General features: G+C 34.7%; 1 protein-coding gene across 5 annotated transcripts in view; it reads right to left on the bottom strand.

Moving 5' to 3' along the window:
- Positions 1-19,139, bottom strand: part of RAD51B (RAD51 paralog B) — a 523,185-nt gene that overhangs the window by 500,310 nt on the left and 3,736 nt on the right. For 4 of the 5 annotated variants that reach the window (XM_045565112.1, XM_045565135.1, XM_045565125.1 and 1 more), the window contains exons 3-5: positions 18,179-18,292; positions 15,381-15,497; positions 4,656-4,792 (exon numbers count right to left, since the gene is read on the bottom strand). In XM_045565112.1, the coding sequence (XP_045421068.1) occupies positions 4,656-4,792; positions 15,381-15,497; positions 18,179-18,292 (368 nt within the window). The remainder of the gene's footprint in view (positions 1-4,655; positions 4,793-15,380; positions 15,498-18,178; positions 18,293-19,139) is intronic. The other variant, XM_045565121.1, reaches the window with a different exon arrangement.

Raw genomic sequence — 19,139 nt, forward strand, 5'->3', positions numbered from 1 at the left:
CTTTTCTGATTTCACTACAACTCAGGAATTTCCATTTTTACCTCCTAAATGCCAGTCCTATATCCTGCCTCCCCAGGTGCCCACCTTCCAGGTTCCTAGCTCCTATCTCTTACTTCCCCAGATCCCTCAGTGTTTCTCACACACTTATTGACTCCCTTCAATTTGCAGTTCTAAGACCCACTTTTATTTTCCTTTATCTATTTTATTTCTCCCAAAGCTTTATTTCAAAACCTCTATTACTATTTACTATCCATATTACCTTTCTTTTTTATTCTTAACCCACAGTCCCATCTTTTTCTAATTATCTCTAACGGGGATAATTATTATTCATTAATTCATGTATGCTGTAATTCGCACAGTTGCCAAAATTTTCATAGACTAGAATATGGGGATGAGTCACTGGATTAATCTATTTATCCACATTCTCAAGGCATATGTAAGCAACTGGTATCTAAGACTACATCGGATCTTGAACAGAAGTCCAATAGATAAAAAAAATAAACAGACTTTTTGTGAATCAATCAGAAGAAAGGGATCCAGAACTTCACCTGCATGGCATTCCCCTCTCCCCAAGGCAATCTCTGAATACCTCGGGGGTTAGCACCGGACTATACTATTAGCTATTAAACAGTCTATGATGTAGAAGCATAATTAACATACCATTTTAGATTATTATCCTCTAAAAGACATATAAAATAAACTAGTTAGTATTGCTTTTAAAAATATAACTAATCTTTCCAAGTGCTTTTAAGTACATAATCTGTAGGATTTTCTCCTTTTTTCCTTAATGCATTTAAACTTAAGGGTGTTTTTTTTTTCTTAACTCCTCCTCTGTTTTCTCTTTTTCTTACTTTTTTTTTTTTTCTTGAGACAGAGTCTCTCTCCGTTGCCCAAGCTAGAGTGAGTGCCATGGCGTCAGCCTAGCTCACAGCAACCTCAAACTCCTGGGCTTAAGAGAAGATCCTCCTGCCTCAGCCTCCCGAGTAGCTGGCATGCACCACCATGCCCAGCTAATTTTTTTCTATATATATTTTTAGTTGGCCAGATAATTTCTTTCTATTTTTAGTAGAGACAGGGGTCTCGCTCTTGCTCAGGCTGGTCTCAAACTCCTGACCTCGAGCGATCCACCTGCCTCGGCCTCCCAGAGTGCTAGGATTACAGGCGTGAGCCACCGCGCCCGGCCTGTTTTCTCTCTTTCTTGATAAAAAGATTCCTAAATATTCATAAGAAGAAATTATTTTCTACTTTTTATCACTTCCCCTAAATTCTCTATATATGAATCCTCTAATCCTCCCTCATATTAATCCTTCAAATACTTTCTCCTTTGTGCTGATCAGACAGCTTGCTTTGTAAGCACAAAGTGAAGGCAATCCTAAAACATACAAAACTAAAATATATTCCTTTTTTGAGTCTCAAATCTCTCTGCTTTACCTCTTTTCTAAGTCCAGAAGCAATCCCAGCTGTGGCAGACACTGTTTCCACTTCTTCCTTGCCATAAGAGCCCTGATTTTATTTAGGCAGCAATATTAACCAGCCCCAGCCAGACAACTCATCATGATTGTTATAATGATGATCTTTTCCCCTCACTTTCCCATCCTCCTTTACACATGGGGGTGGCTCAGTGAGAAATCTGGAAGATTGCAGGGGACAAAAAGGAAATCTGCAGATGGGAGGAGTATACTTTCCTGATAAAAGATATAGCTGGCCCTTTTTCCTTCCCACTGACTTGAGCACAGATTGGATATGATGTATAAAAATGTACCAGCCCTGGGTCTCCCTGTCATCACTGAGCAGCTGAACCAGTGCCAGCAACCACCTATTCGGGTCTTGTTATGTGAGAAAAATAAACCTCTTTTTATTTGGGGTGTTCAGTTACTTTCAGCAGAATGATTTCCTGATTGACAAACCTTCCCTGAATATTCCAAATAGGAATCAAGCCGTCCTGTAACAACAGTACCTATGAAATGTGATCAGACATTATGGAGCCAGCTCCAGTCTATGACCCACCATGACAAACTCTAAAAGGTAGTGTAAGAACGTCAAGTCTGGACGTTCTGGAATTTTTTATTCTACCTGAACCCATCCCAAATCTCAAAATCCATTCCACGTGCGAGCCAGATGACCACACTTTTTAAGCCTTATGGAGAATGGAATAAAAAGCTAAAAGCAATATAAATTTCAACTGCTACTTTCAAATGACCTTCCTAAGAGTTTATAAATTATGAAAAATATTCCAAGAAAAGAGCTAAAATTTTACGTCTTCATTTTCCAACCTGCCTATAATGAAAGTACTAATATGCACATAGGCAGAAAAAGATATGAAGGAGAAGTAAGTAAATACGCAGGATACAAAAAGTGAATAAGTCTGTATGCAAAGACAAAAAAACAAAAATCTCCACAAATTAATTTGGACAATCCAGAATACAGGTCACCTATGACTGTATTTATGCTTGATATCACCCAGTTCACTGATATGGCTTTTAACCTGCTCTGAACTTTAACACTAGTAAAAGTGGAATCATGCAATAGTTTATTCCGTAAGAAGACATCCTAAACTCAGTTTTGCATGTGATGCACAGAAAGCAGGAATCTAATTACAGTAAATTGAACTGCTGTTATCAGAATAATCTGACAGAATTCTTGAATTCTTTAACCAAATTCCCCAGGACCTTTGTAAGAGCTATTTATACATTAGCTATTTATGACCTAATTGGCTATTTAATACCAATTTGGCTTGTTAGTTGAAGGCTAGTCATTGGCATTTTAAAGTACTTTTCACTTGGACAGTCTGAACCACTATCTTTAATAGCTTCCGTATCAAATATATTAATATTTCCATGTTTATATTTCCAGTGGTCCCACATGTTTATGCTTCTGTGTGGTTGTTTTTTTTTTTTACTATTTATTTAAGTCAAGATCTAAATAAGTTCATCACATTACAATTGATCAATGTCTTTTAAATCTGTTTCAATCCAAAGTCTCATCTTCCAACGCTTTTTTAATCTTACAATTTATTTGTTAAAGAAACCAGGTTGTTCTGTTATTTTCCACAGTTTGGATTTTGCTGATTGCATTCCTCTAGAGTAGTTTGTTGTGTTCTCTATATATATTGTAAATTGGTAGTTGGATCTGAAGACTTGATCACATTCAAACTTGATTATTCTTCCATCTGGAAGTACCCCAATGATTCGTTGTCTTTTTGTGATGTTCAATCCTTAGATCATTAGATTCTTAGTGTTTGTAACTTGGTGATATTGTATCATTCCTTCTTCATTTATTAGTGGAATACATTTATAAAAAGACCTATTTGTTACTCAGTAATATAGTTCATGTAGAAAAAGAATACATGCTTCACTTTTTATTTTTTTACACATTTCAAAATAATGAGTTGCTTCTTCAGAATCCTTCAATGGAAATCAATTAATTCCCTTTCATCTGTTACTATAATTATAGACTCATGGATTTAAAATATTTCATGTTTTAATCCACTGCCATTATTATTCTTACTGATGCTCAATTTGTTTCATCTTTGGCCAGTGGGAGCCTCTTGTGAGTCTTTTGGACACTCCCCTGAAGAGTCTTTAATTGCTTCCTTGCTATCTGATATGTTTCAGACTCAGCTTAAAAATTTCCTACTCCAGAATTAGAATCAGCCATTTCCCCAAGGAACTCTCATTCCTTTTATTAAGAAATGATATCTGGATTTCAGCATCTGAAGTAACACTTGCCAATTCATTTATTTATGAAACATTTTCTGAGCAGTTAATATGTATCAGTCACTGGTTTGGCTTTGAAGATACAAAGATATAATACAAACAAAGAGCTGACAGTGGCATATACTCAGAAAGAACAGATAACCAAGAGATATAAAGCAAGGCAAGCAATAAGCTCTAGGCAAAATAACCTATTTGAAGTTTATCTGGTCAGGCAATATACTTTGATTTCTCTCTTTAGAGAGAAATAAGGGAGAGATCTGATTCATAGTGACATAGTTAGAGAAAGCCTTAAAGGACTATACCTATGTTATACCTTGAGGACAGAACTGACTTAGTCTTCAGATGTAATAAGCACCCCTGCTTATGAGTATCCACTCACTAATATTTTACTTCTAACTAGAAATTACACACAGTCCCTGACTTACAATGGTTCAACTTAAAATTTTTCAACTTTACAATGGGTTTATTGGCAGTATTAAATGAATTTTTGACCTAAGATATTTTTTACTTACAATGAGTTTATCAGGACATAGCCCCATTGTAAGTTGAAGAGCATCTATACTCACAAAGCAGCTTAGCTACCATTTTTCCTATTAGTTTTCCCTCGTCCCCATTTCCTACTTAAATTCTTAGCTATTTTTTCAACTTCTTTCTTCCTGACTTTTTGCAAAACACAGCTTATCCAGGATTTCCACTTATATCAATAAGAAAGGAATAGAAAAGACAAAAAGTTCCTTCAAAAGTGAAGAAATTTTTTAAAAAGAGAAAGAAACTCCTTCCTGTGTCAGTTTTAAAAGAAAAATTCCTATAAAACAGTATCTAGCATTCTGTGTTCTAAAAAAAAAAAAAAGGTAAATGTTAAGCTATTTGTAAATGTTCCATGCTGTATATAAATTAGAAAAGTAAAACTTTATAATAGAATATAATAAAATCTCCTACCTTTCAGCACTAAATGCTGATTCTGTGTCAATGTACACGACAGCTCCTTCTAATCCTCCCATGTTGGTGGGTAATGTAGCCAAAACGCTCATCATCATACAAAACTGAGTTTTTCCACAACCTGGTGGACCTGTAATCTAAAAAAAAAAAAAAAGTTTTTTGTATAAACATCCCAAACCAGTCAAAGTGAAATCATTTTAAGAGCTTGGCACATATGCAGTCCAACTAACCTGAGCTCCTGGGAAAGAATTAAGTCCTAAAGCCCTAAGACATCCATTGTAAGTAATGAATTAACTTCATTCATTGGATTGGTATTAGTTATATACTATTCTTGGAGGAATTGATAAAATAGTCACTCAAATCATCCTCTGTATTTTGTAGTTCAGAAGAGAAACTTTGGTTGAGAAAGGCTGGAGGATTCATTCACTTATACATTCACAACTTGGAGTTCTATACCTTTTCCTCATTAAGACATTTATAGTAGGACTTTGAAAATATTTAAAGGTCTTTTATAAATGGTTGAGCATTTGTTATAAATTGGCCTTTCAAAACAACATTGTACTAGTCCCATTAGGGACTATTTTGATTTTTCTTCTTAAGAGTAAAGTATTTAAAAAAAATAGTAAAGTATTTATGGGTGAAGGGTATTGATGTATACAAATTACTTTCAAATGGTTCAGAAAAAATGTGTGTATATTTATGTGTATGGAAAGAGAAATAAAATAAATAAAACAAAATTCAACAATTGTTGAATCTAGGTAATTCATACTTTGAAATATATATTTTGAAATTTTAGTTGACAGAAAGCTACTTTGAGATTACAGAATTCAAAATCAAGAGAGTATAGACAGGAAAGAATAGGAAATTAATCACATGCCTATTCAAGTCTAACTGGAAATAGTTAACAAAATTAATTTTAAAATGTTAAAACAAATCCTCTTTAAATATAAGCTATTTGTCACATTAGCTATGGTAGCCAATTTTAAGAACCAAGGCACTATCCCTTTTGTGAAAATAACACTAATGAACAGTTTTTCACAATGGGAGGAAGGGAAAAGAGGAAGGGAGAAGAAAAGAAAATCTCAGATTGAGATGCAAAAATGTCTAAGCTAAAACTGAGACATACTATAGACATAAAGAAACTATCTCAGATACATTATGAAGTAAGAAGAAATAAAAAGGGATGATCCATGAATCTAAGTCATTTAGATCAGTGGTTCTCAAACTTCAGTGAGTATTAAAGTCACCTGGTAAGCTTGTTAACCAGCATTTCTGGTTCCATAGGTCTGGGATACAGACTAAGAATTTATATTTCTAATAAGTTCCCATGTGATGCTGATGCTGCTCTATACTTTGAGAACCACTGTTTTAGAATTTAGACCAAAAGTAAACTTCAATTATCAAGGCACAACCTTAAAAAACAAATGCTCACATTTTAGAAACTATGTGATTTATAATCTCTAAAATGATGATTTATACTTTAAGAATAAATGATTACTACTATCAATGATAGCGTGCCAGATTATGAGTTATCAGTAATAAGAGTTCTCCAAACTTCTTTGATCACATACTCTAACCAACCAACCAAAGAAACCAAACAAAAAAATTTAGTATGATCCTCCAATATGTGCATAGTTATTATATACAAACTATTTTACTAGTATGTTCTATATAGTATAAAACATACACAAAATAGAAATTAAAAATGAATAAAAGATTACAAACTTTAAAATATTTTCATATTTATTATTCATACAAAAGATCTTTTCACTCTCATAAAAACATCATTTTTAGTGGAGCAATGATAATAAAAATTTTTTTACTTGTATTTTTTATTGTCCTCAAGGTATAGGGTTAAAATATCATATTTTTTTAAATAATGATTTAAATATTTTGTAATTCAGTGATTGAAATGTCAAGTCCTAAGTTCTGCTTATTTCAGTACTTAATTGTAATGGCTGCATAGCTGAGAAAGGGATAATTGCAAAGAGGTGAGGACTGAAATTAAAGAAATACATCATTTATTGGACTTAACTAAATCACTATGTTCATTTTTAAATAGCTTCTATTAATTATGCAAAACTTTTTGTTGTATTTTCACTAATAAATTTCCATCTTCTCTCATGTCAATCAATTGTTCTTGCAGACTAATCCAAAGATTTTGCCTTTCAACAAGTGGTTTTAAACCAGTGGATTTTTAACAAGTGGTTTAAAAATCTACTGAGACTCTCTTTTTTAAAATTACATTTATTTATTTTTACTAAAGCATAGCAATTCTTCAGCAAAACACACTATCAACAGTTTGATGAACTTCTATGAAGATATTCATGTGTTTACCTGATATGTGGCAGGGTTTTTTTGTTTTGTTTTACTATTTTTAATTGGTAAGTAATAATTATATATATTCATGGGCTACCATGTGATGTTTTGATATACGTATATAGTAAATTGTGGAATGATTAAATCAAGCTGATTAATATATCTGTCACCTCACATACTCATCATTTTTGTGGTGAAAACACTTAAAATCTACTCTTTTAGCAATTTTGAAATATACAACACATTATTAACTATAGTAACCAAGCTGTACAATCAACCACTAAAACTTATGGCCGGGCGCGGTGGCTCACACCTGTAATCCTAGCACTCTGGGAGGCCAAGGCGGGTGGATCGCTCAAGGTCAGGAATTCGAGAACAGCCTGAGCAAGAGCGAGACCCCTGTCTCTACTAAAAATAGAAAGAAATTATCTGGCCAACTAAAATATTTACAGAAAAAAAAAAATTAGCCGGGCATGGTGGCACATGCCTCTAGTGCCAGCTACTTGGGAGGCTGAGGCAGTAGGATCACTTAAGCCCAGGAGTTTGAGGTTGCTGGGAGCTAGGCTGACGCCACGGTACTCACTCTAGCCCGGGCAACAAAGCAAAACTCTGTCTCAAAAAAAAAAAAAAAACTTATGCCTCCTGTCTAACTGAAACTTTGTATCCTTTAATCAACATCTACCTTGTCCCCATCTCCTCACCCCATTGACTAAAACTTTTTATCTGGAAGATTTTTCAGAGTATACAAAATATTGTTCCAAATTTGTTTTATTTTTTAAAGATGGGGCCTTGCTATGTTGCCCAGGCTGAAACACAGTAGAACACTACAAACTTGAACTCCTGGGCTCAAGCAATCCTCTTGCCTCAGCCTCCTGAGTAGCTAGGACTACAGGTGCACACCACTATGCCTGGCTCCAAGTCTTAAGAGTGTAGATAGAAAAGGTTTCATATGACACACACATCTTTGACAACAAAAATCACACAATAAAAGAAATATTTCCAAACAGTGATTTTAAAAACACTCTGTGTTTTTATCTCTGCCTTTAAAAAAGCTGTTACTTTCTTACTCATTGTTAAATCACCTTTACTTTGAAGAGATAGAGTAAGAGTGTTCTATTGATTGGTTCTATTGTTGGTTGATTTTAATTCTACAATGTAGCATATTATATAGCCACTTTTCATAAAAGAAGCATCAGCAAATTTGATATATCTTGTCTTTTCATTTTAAAAAATGTTTCACCCATCTTTTAAGTTCAACAACTCTGTTATAATCTTTGCTGTGAGATTACCAGAGAAGCTCTGTGATTTAAATGATTTTCATGGTTACTCATCATCTCATTATAGAGCACCACAGAGATTCTATACTGGTCAGATTTTTATAAAAACTAACATTAATAACATCCTGAAGTACTCTTTGCACATCTGATATCAACTTCTGTGTTATCATAGATTACCTAAGGATGATGCAACAGAAAAGTTGAAAGAATTTTATAGGGCCCATCCCTGTACCCACCACCAAGGCTCTGTATTTATAATTTTTATTATATTTATTATATTATACTATTACTACATCATCCATCCTAGATTTTTTTATGCATTTCAAAGTAAGTCAAAGACATCAATATACTTTCCCCTGACAGTTCAACACGCATATCATTAACCAAAAAAGAACCATACACGTGATTCTTTTTTCTGTTGAAGTAAATTTTACACAGAATGAAATACACAAATCATTAAGTCCACCATTTCATAAATTCCAACAAACACACACATGTATGCAATCTAAACTCCTAAAAAGTTAAAACATTACCATTATCCCAGGAAATGCCTTCATATATTAATACATTGTTTTATATTCACAAAGTCATTTATTTTTGAGAATATATCTTCCCTAATAAGCTTGATTTTAATGGCACAGAAAAATTAGTTCTTTGTGTCTTTTAATATTGAAACAAAACATAGCTACTATGATAATTAGGCCATGTTAGAAATATCTGTGCTTTAAATATACAGCATCCTCCTACATTTAATAATTAGTTTTAATTCTTGATGCTTCAAATCATCTTCAATGATTTCTATACATCTTCTGCAAGCATTTGTTCACAAAAGAATGCAATTAAGTTGTTGCCTTGCTGTTTCCTATGTATTATTTCATCCATTTTACTGTGACAGGAAGGACAAATTTGTCCCCAATGTTACTAATAAATGTATTCGATCTTTTGCTGTTAAGAAAACCCAAAAAAAAGCTTTCAAATATCCATCACTAACTTTAGTAAAATTTTTCTAGATATTGAATTATGTATCACATGACTTTAAAATGTCACTGAAAAACTTCTGTAAGTTTGCCTTCCTGTCCTGCATGTTTGTTAATTATGATGGCTTCCTACTATCATTAGCCAGTATTTAGAGGGACAAAGTAACAAAGTTTCACTATTAATAATGGATATAATTCCATATATCAAATTGTCTTCTTTATAATTTCAAGGCTTTTTGGATATCTTCTCAGATGGGATTATCTTGTCATTGATTTTTATTTCATTAGCCATATGAGAATTATCTGTTCTGACCTATATGTGTATGTCGTTCACTTTCGTTCCCATTATTAGTACTCTCTTCAACCTAGGGTTTCTTTGCAGGAATCTTTTTATGCTGTTGGTCTGTTTTGTGAGATTTGACTTAGTTAAATTCATAAATATGCCTAACTAGGTACATGTAGACTTACAATTCATCCCAAAATGTTGAGAATAACGGTACAAGCAAGAGGCCTCTGTCACCCTCTGCAGCCTTTCCTCATGGATCATAACTGATACATGATGGTCTGACACACAGACCAAGTGAGGATGCCAGTATAAATCCATAGATTAAATGTTAACAAGGTAAATTTCATTTGTTAAATTGAAATACCAATAAAAGTTCTAATATTTTCTTCCCACAACCTAATGGACTGTCTTACATACCTTGCTTTGGACAATGCTAGTTTAAAGAGGCCCCGACACTTGGAAAATGGACCTTTTATCATTATCAAAGATAACATGGGTCAAATTCATCATCAGGTATCAGAACAAAGAAAATTCTGTCAGTAAAAGTTAAAAATGGATCTTGAAAATGAACAAATGCTTTTTCTTCAGAGTGCTAACTAGCAGAGGAGTAGGAACTGTCCCTTCTATATATCTACATGTCAGGTTTTCAATATGTTTTCAGATTTAATGATTTTAAAACTGTTAAATGCTTTGTGATTTTTAGTAGAAAAGTGAAACAAGCCAAGATTTTAATTAAGATGATATATGTGAAAATATTCAGTAAAGTATCAAATACCTTGAAAATATAAGGTACTAATTTACTATTTCATCTTTAAAGAAAACATGTAAAAAAAATCTGAGAATTTAAACAAGTGTAACTGGCATTTTCCCTACTTATTTTTATGTATTGATTCAGTATAGTCTTGGAGAAAGCAGAACATCATGTGAATAACAGTAAGAGATCTCTGGGTTTGTTTGGTTAAATTTTTTTATTTTGGGGTTTCTTTTGAGTTTGGACAATAGCATTTACTTTAAATTATAATATTAATAACTAATTTCTAATTCTTTAGCAACCTCAGATCTTCATAAATCTCTTCCTTCTCTTCCTAGCCTCAAAAAAAAAAATGATATCATATGCAATTTTATGGGCTGCCTAGAGTTAAATTTCATTATTTTTTCGGGTTTACTTAGTGGGTAAAAACATTTCAACAGTAATAAATCTTACTTCAGATAGTTTAGCTCTGAATTGTAGCACCCAAACCACAAAATTTCAAGTTGTTTTCAGCTCTCAGCTTCAGCCCCAATGGTGGTTAGAAACAGAAAACATGCCAAACCAGAAGAGTCTAAGTTATTTTCTTCTTGGAAACTCAGAGTGAATACAACATTTACACACGGAAAACATCAGTAAAACATAATTAGCTTCATATAGTTAGAGGTGAAGTTTATCAACAATATCTGACAAATGTAAAAGAACTGAAAGAAAACTACTAGTGAAGATCACTCAGACATCAACAAGGAAGCAACTATTAATAATTGGTTTGAAGAGGAAAGAGAATTATCTCCAAGAAAAGAAAGTGTAATTGTACTAAAGTAAAAATGACGTCTACTCATTTTAATATTAAATTAGATTACACAGTTGAGATAATGTGAAATCAAGACCTGTTAGGACCTAGAATCTTATTAACTCTCCCCACATTCAAGATGAGGGAAACAGGACAAGGTAATCTGCAAAGCCAACACCTGACAGAAGAAAATCTATGGACTGCCTGACTCTTTTCTGAGATAAGACAGCATGTGGAAACTTCATAACATTTTTTAATGATCCCCAGCATCTAACTACTTGTCTCCATTTGCTCAATTATTGTGTAGAAATATGAGTAGGTCTTCAGACTAACAAAATTCATTCTAATAACAACTCTCTCACTTTAGGAGGCTGAAGCAGTAGGATCACTCAAGGCCAGGAGTTCGAGATCAGCCTGAGCAATATAGCAAGACCTTACCTCTACAAAAAAATTAAAAAATTAGCTGGGCAGAATGTCGTGCGCCTGTAGTCCCAGCTACGTGGGAGGCTGAGGCAGGAGGATCACATGAGCCCAGGAGTTTGAGTTTGCTATGAGCTATGATGACATCACTGGACTCCAGCCCAGGCAACAGAGAGAGACCCTGTCTCAAAAAAACAAAAACAAAAACAAAAAACCTCTCTAAATCCTAGAACCAAAACCAAAAAGAAAAAGCAAAGAATCTCAAAAAGGCCAGGTTGTACTTTGGCTTGTGAAAGAAACTTTGCTCTTAAATTACTTTACATTAACATGTGGGAGAGTTTGTACCTTGGATTCTCTCCACTACTCGCTCTTATTTCATACTGATAGCTGCTGTTTTGGAAGTAAATAGGAAGGGAGAGAGAAAGAGGAAAGTGGGGAATGGAACAGAAAAAATGCAAGGGGACCTGGAAATGACAAGTACCCAAGTTGCACCATTAACAAAAATCAAACAGTATCAAGGGATATAATCATTCATTTTACACCATTTACTGAACACATGCCATTAAAAAGACCCTAGGAAACCATCATGGAGAAGAATGTTTATTTCTAAATTAGGGAGTGAGTGAAGAATTGGGAACAACGATCAAATCTACCACATATGCTAAACTCCTGTATTTGAACAGATACCTGGTTATCTTGCCTTTCAAAACACTGAACAGGATAAACAATTCATGTCAGCATATTCTATTCAAGGAACGCGCATCTGAAGTCTCTCCCTAGTCTTTGTGCTGCTGTTCTGCCTGTGGGGCCAAACTGAATCTAACTGCAGCCTGAAGGAGATAAGACTCACCTTCGCTGTCCTGTCTACCTGCAGACTGTGATCAAGAAAAATAAATGTTTTTCTGCTGTTGTCAGCAGCCAAAATAGACTAACAAAGCATTTATGTCTTACACTGCACTGTTTCATGCATTCCTATTACATGCCTGGTGCTCACTGGCATTTGAATTTACAACCCCTGCCTTATTATTTCCTGTGATTATGGAGCCCACAGCCAATCTTGCCAATGAGAAAGAAAAAGAACTACAATATTAATTTTTACAAGGAAAAATGAGGGCCGGGCATGGTGGCTCACACCTGTAATCCTAACACTCTGGGAGGCCAAGGCGGGTGGATCCCTTGATCTCAGGAGTTCGAGACTAGCCTGAGCAAGAGCGAGACCCCGTCTCTACTAAAAATAAAAAGAAATTATATGGACAACTAAAAATATATATAGAAAAAATTACCCAGGCATGGTGGCACATGCCTCTAGTGCCAGTTACTTGGGAGGCTGAGGCAGGAGGATCACTTGAGCCCAGGAGTTTGAGGTTGCTGTGAGCTAGGCTGATGCCACGGCACTCTAGCCTGGGCAACAGAGTGAGACTCTGTCTCAAAAAAAAAAAAAAAAAACTGAAAAAAACAAGGAAAAATGAGTATGCTAAAATGGAACTCTAGCATCCTGCCTCTACCGTCTGGAAACAGTAGAGAAGTCACCTCCAAAGCAAAATTGCCCCATACAAGGAAGATACCTAGACTCCTTGAATCATGAACAAAGCATAGAAATGACTCAGGAAACACAAATAATGTAGAAATGTGCTATTAATATGTCATTTCTTATGACAAAGATCTGGGTATAATCATCACTATTAGTGTTGTAAAGATTTGGCAGTATTGCACAGTTTTACGCTCCTAGAGGTACTCTTGAACTAAGCTATGCAGATGTCATGTCTCTTTTTGTTGACATAAGTTTGGACCAGTTCACTAGTCCTGTAATCTAGATTACACTATGAAAATACCTTTTTTGATGATCTCTTTAAATATGCCTTTAATTTTACCTAGTAACAATAGCATCTATCTCATACATTCTTAGCAAGGGTAATATTGATCCCAAGGGTGAAACTTGGTTTTGGAACAGGGGGAGGACTTCATTTTTTATGTATAAAGTGCAGACATACATACAGTACAAAAACAGATATATGGTATATGTGTGGTAAAAAATTTCATGGAGGGGGAGAATAGGGGGTGTGGTTAAGAAAAAATTGTTAAAAAGGCTCCTTAGGGGATGATAATGAAAAAAAGATTGAGAAACACTGATCTACATATCTCATATGAGAAGGCCACCACTGGTTTAATCTCCACATAATATAAACTTTTAAAGTTTAAATTTCAAACATATCTTTACTACTAATTTTCATTTATAATAGATTCAGAATTATTTGCTTATATATTCCATAAGTAAGGAATTTGCTGTTCTCAGGGAATGGAACAAAGCCCTGTAGTTCACTCCCTTTAGCCATTCAGCAGAGTTGGTGTCTCCAATTTCTCCTCTGCTGCTTCTGTTTTTGGCATGAGTAGTACTTCTCTAGTTCCACTTTTCATGTGGTTATTATAACTGAATATGTAAATATACCCAGATTGAAACTTCCACTTGGAATTAGAAAGAATTAATAAAAGCTAAGTGTAAAAATATTGAAAATTATTCTAACACTTAAAAAATAGAAAGCATTTGCTAGTTAAACTTAAGTTAAATTTTTTGGTGTTTAAATAAGTTTATAACTATAGATCACTGTTGTTAAAAACCTTATTTGAGCTGGTCCAACTTGAGCCCAAAAAGATTATGTAAGCTATTATGATTCTGGCACCACCTGGTGGCAGTACACTGCAACAGCAAGGGTGAGGGGTTTGTTTTTAATTAACTCATTTACCAACTATTTCTTAGGTATCTACTAGGCATAGCTCACACACACTTTTAAATCTCTCTTAGAAGAAAGGAAATAAAAATAATAAGGTATAGTATCAAAAACAGGATCTCAATCTTCAAGGGAAAAAAATCTACAGTTAAATTATGACTACCAGAATCCAAGAGTCTGTTCTTGTGGAGAGGTTTGCTGAAAGTATCCATGCCCCTAGAACCTTCAGGCAAGAAGTCCTCAGGAGTGTATTAGTAAACAACGTCTATCAAGTCACCACATCCATAAGCAGTTTTCAAAGTTTTAAAATATCCTCAGCTCCTTGACACATCTTCCTTCAAAAGGTGGAGCCTAATTTCCTTTTCCCTGAATGTGGGCTAGACTTAACTCACTTCTAATGATGAGAATGTGACATAAGCAATGGTATGTAACTTCCAAAGCTAGGTCATCAAAGGCACCCTCTTGCCTTCTTTGGGACCATTCCCCCTGGGGGAAGTCAGCCATCACGTCAGGAGACTCACGCAGTCTGTGGAGAGCCCAGTTGGGGAGGAACTGTGGCCTCCTGCCCACAACCAGCACCAACTTGCCAGTCATGTGAGTGAGTCCCTTGGAAACTGATCCTCCAGCCCCAAACAAGTTTCAGATAACTGCATCTCTTGTCAACATTGCTAAGCTAAGCTACTCACAAAGAAACAGAGAAATAATAAATGTTTATGGTTGTTTTAATCCACTTAGTTTTGGGACAGTTTGTTATGCAACAATATTAACTAACCCAACAACCAATGACTTCCTAGACCAAACTGTATGTATAACAAAAGTAAAAATAGCCCACTTTAGTTTAGTTATAATTTGCCCATATGTTAATAAAATTGCAAATCTTCCTTTCTAATTTATAAATAATAATCATTTTTTAATTTCCCCAAATTGTTTCATAATATTATTTCATAATATTTATCACTTTCTATGTTACTTCAAAGAAACAGCAACCTAAGCAAAGTTAGTCAACAAAGCTTTTTTTTTAACACCTTTGTTTGCAGAGCTATATACCAAGTACTGAGTGGGGAACCATACTCTTGAAGTGCTTACAATTTAATTCAGATTAATGTTCAAGAAATAATTTATGTTTTCAAAGTAAACTCTTTTACCTGGCTCTGAAGGTATGAAAAGTTTTTCCTTTACCTCTGTGAGGGATCCACAAGCCACACCACCATGCAAGGCTTCATCCAAAGCAGAAAGCGTAGTAGGTAAGAACCCTGGTGAGACATCAGCAGACATTTGTGTCTTCATCCCATAAGCCTGAAGAAGAAAATGATTAAGTTCTTTTCAACCTCCATATCTATTCAAAAACATGAACCAACTCTAGTTCTCTAGATTTTAGCAGCTGTAACCCCAATCCATCCTTTTTCCCTCTATGATTTATTTGTTCAACAAATATTTACTCTGTGCCAGGGACCATGCGAGACTGTGGGAATATGACATAACAGATAGTCCTGTAACAAACCAGGGACCATAAAATTAGGACTAGAAACTAGGCAATTACAACAAAATTAATAAGAGATACTGTACTAGAGAAAGTGGAGACATAGAAGCAGTCTACCTGATCTGGATTTTGTGATCCAGGAAGTCTTCCTGGAAGAGCTGGATGTCTCAGCTAAAATCTGAAATTGCTATTCGATTAGAAAAGGAAAGGTGAATGTTCCCACCAAAGAGGAACAGAACGTACAAAGAAAGGTCAAAAAGCAGGAAGAAATAGACACTAACAAAAACTGCAAAAAATAAACAGTTCATTTAGAATGGTTGAAAGATGGACTGTGGGTGCCATACAGCAAGCAATGTGGCTGGAGAAGTAAGCAGGGGCTTAATCACAAAAAGCTTTGTTGGAGTCCGGAGTTTATGCTGTGAGCAGAAAGGAGTGATATGATCAAGTTATCATTTCAAACTCAGGTTGGCTGGTGAAGAATAGCTTGAAGAAATGTGGTAGAATGAAAAATGACCCACCCAGAAGACAGCCACATCAAATCCTTAGAATCTATCTGTGAATGTTACTGTATTTGCAAAAAGGGTCTTTGCAGAGATGATTAAATTAAAGACTTTACGATGAAGAGATAATCATGGATTATCCAAGTAGGCCCTAAATACTATCACAAGTATCCTTATAAGAGAGAAGCAGAGGGAGATTCAACATACAGAAGAAAAGGTGATGTGAGATGGAACAGAGAAAAGTGGCCACAAGCCAAGGAATGCCAACAGCTACAAAAAGCTGGCAGAGGCAAAGATCGGATTATCCTCTAGAGCCTCTGGATAGCGCACAGCTCTGCCTACACCATAACTTCCAACCTCTGGCCTCTAGAACAATAAGGGAATAAATTTCTGTTGTTTGAACCCACCTACTTTGTGGTAATTTGTGTTACAGTTGTCCCAGGAAACTAATACAACAAATTATCATTTCAAAGAGATACTCAGGTTGGTTTGTGAATAATAGCTTGAAGGTGAGTAATACTGAAAGCTGGGAGATCTGTCAGGAAGATACAGCAATCATTCTGAAGAAGAATAATGGTGGCTAGAAGAGGGTATTAGTGGGGTAAAAACTTCTGGGACTAGCAGCTATCTCTGAAGCCAGGTACACAGTACTGTAATCACCCCTTATCCACAGTTTTGCTTTCCACATACTATTTTAACTTTCTATCTTTTCCCATAAAACAAAGAGAGCTGTTCAAAGCAATGAAATCAATGATAAATCCAATACTAGGGGTGATTCTTAACTCCAATTGTAATTCTCTTCTGACTATCCTGCCTTCAAGGTATTTTCTTTAGATCACAACCTAAATCTGAACAAAAGAAAATATCTGCTATTCAAATATTTCATTTGTTGTTTTCAGAAGTCTCAAATGACACTAACATTCCTTCCTTATTTCCTTCTTCAGAGAAATGCACCTTATTTTATTGCTCAGTGGTTACCAAATTTCAATACAAGATAATAAGGTAAATAATTTACGGTTCTCATAAGTAAATACATTTGCAAAGCATTGAATGGACTTTTAGGCAACTCTTATTCTGAGAAAACAAGATCTTTTCTATCATGCCCCAAACCGACATTTTGAAAAGCTATAGTCATGACACAGAAAGTGTGACAAAATAATACAAAAGACTATTTTGTTTTAAAAGACTTCAAATTTTTTCAAGAGTAAGGATACATTTTTAAATATCATTTATTCAATCAATAAGCAAGCAGAGGGCAAGGCAGGGTGGCTCACACCTGAAATCCTAGCACTTTAAGAGACCAGGGAGGTAGGTTTTCATGACGTCAGGAGTTTGAGACCAGCTTAAGCAACATAACAAGACCTCACCTCTACAAAACAAATTTTTCAAAAATTAGCTAGGCATGATGACACACACCTGTAGTCCTAGCTACTCAGGAGGCTGAGGCAGGAGGATCACTTGAACCCAAGAGTTTGAGGTTAAAGTGAGCTGTGATCATGCCACAGCACTCTAGCATGGGTGACAGAGTGAGACCCTATCTCTAAAAATAAATAAATTTTAAAAAAAATTTTTTAAATAAGCAAGTATAAGTACAATTATGTATACTTTATGATGTACAGTAAATGATGATAGTAAAGGTCAGTATTGCAGAGAAAAAGGGGCATTCTAAAATTAAGAGTATATTACGATTTAACCATGAGGCCCTCAAATCCTACCCAATCAATCAACAGAGAAAGATGACATTTTGAAATATCACTATCAGCAACAGAAAAAAATAAAAACTTCCTGTTGCTCCCTAATTCCTATATTTGGGAATTGTCTCCCATGAGTTTACAAACTACATAAATTTTTCACATATATTCCCATTAAAGAACTAACTCTATGGTAGGAGACTCAATATTTTTGAGGTACTTATCTCTATTTTTGCAATTGTCTCATCCCAAAAAAGATTTTAAATGAGATAATCATTTCATAACCAAATCATAATAAAAATATACCGTTTGCATCTGTGGGGCACAGGCCCTGCTCACCATACACAGAAGTTCATGGACACCACTATAACTCAGGCCAGTCATCTTCATAAGCTCCAGTGGGGAAAGACATAAAAAGTCCTAAAGTGACATAAAAACAATATCTTAAACATATATGTGTAACAAAGATATTGGAATTAAAAGGAAACTTTCAATTGATACTGTCCATATGTAGATAAAAGTGTAATTTTTTGCAGATCAAAGATTTATGCATTCTTTATTTTCCCCCTAAATATGCCTTAACTAAAAGATATGACAACATAGTCTTATCTTCTAAATATCCAGTTTAGTTGGCATATAACAGAGGACACACCAAATAACATCACATAGCAGCAGCATCCAACCCAGGTGCATATAAGCACTGCACCTCGTGCCAAAAAAAAGTCTGGATACAAATATATGCCCAAAAGTATCTGGTTGAAATGGGTTTCTTTGTAAGCTAGGAGTTCACTCTAAGACAGTATTTGATAATTGAGAGAGAATATAACTGATTATGGAATGAAATATTAAATTTCATACTTTTAAGAACATTTCAAAGTATAAACATGAAGATTATTTAATGTTATACAGTTAATAACAGAGGAACCAAAGATATCTTTAACATACAAAGCAATTCAAAAAAATTATAGCATGATCTGAAAATCTGTCTTATTAAGCATAAAATCCTAAGATAAAACCTTAAATCTCATTTACCCTTCCAAGAGGGATTTGTTTCACTATTGTGCTTAAAAATGCAACATCTGCTTTATACATTTCTCAGGCTGCATCAATATGAAATTATCCATTTTGAATATCATCTCATTTGAATCATATTTCTCATGTAACTACAAAATTTATTTTAAGTGGATAAAACTTCTCTAGAAACCCCCAAAAATGACACAGGTGTACTTTACCTTATGCGATGACCATTCTCCCCACAAAACACAAA

The sequence above is a fragment of the Lemur catta genome, chromosome 1, assembly GCF_020740605.2.
Source record: "Lemur catta isolate mLemCat1 chromosome 1, mLemCat1.pri, whole genome shotgun sequence".
Classification (NCBI taxonomy): domain Eukaryota; kingdom Metazoa; phylum Chordata; class Mammalia; order Primates; family Lemuridae; genus Lemur; species Lemur catta.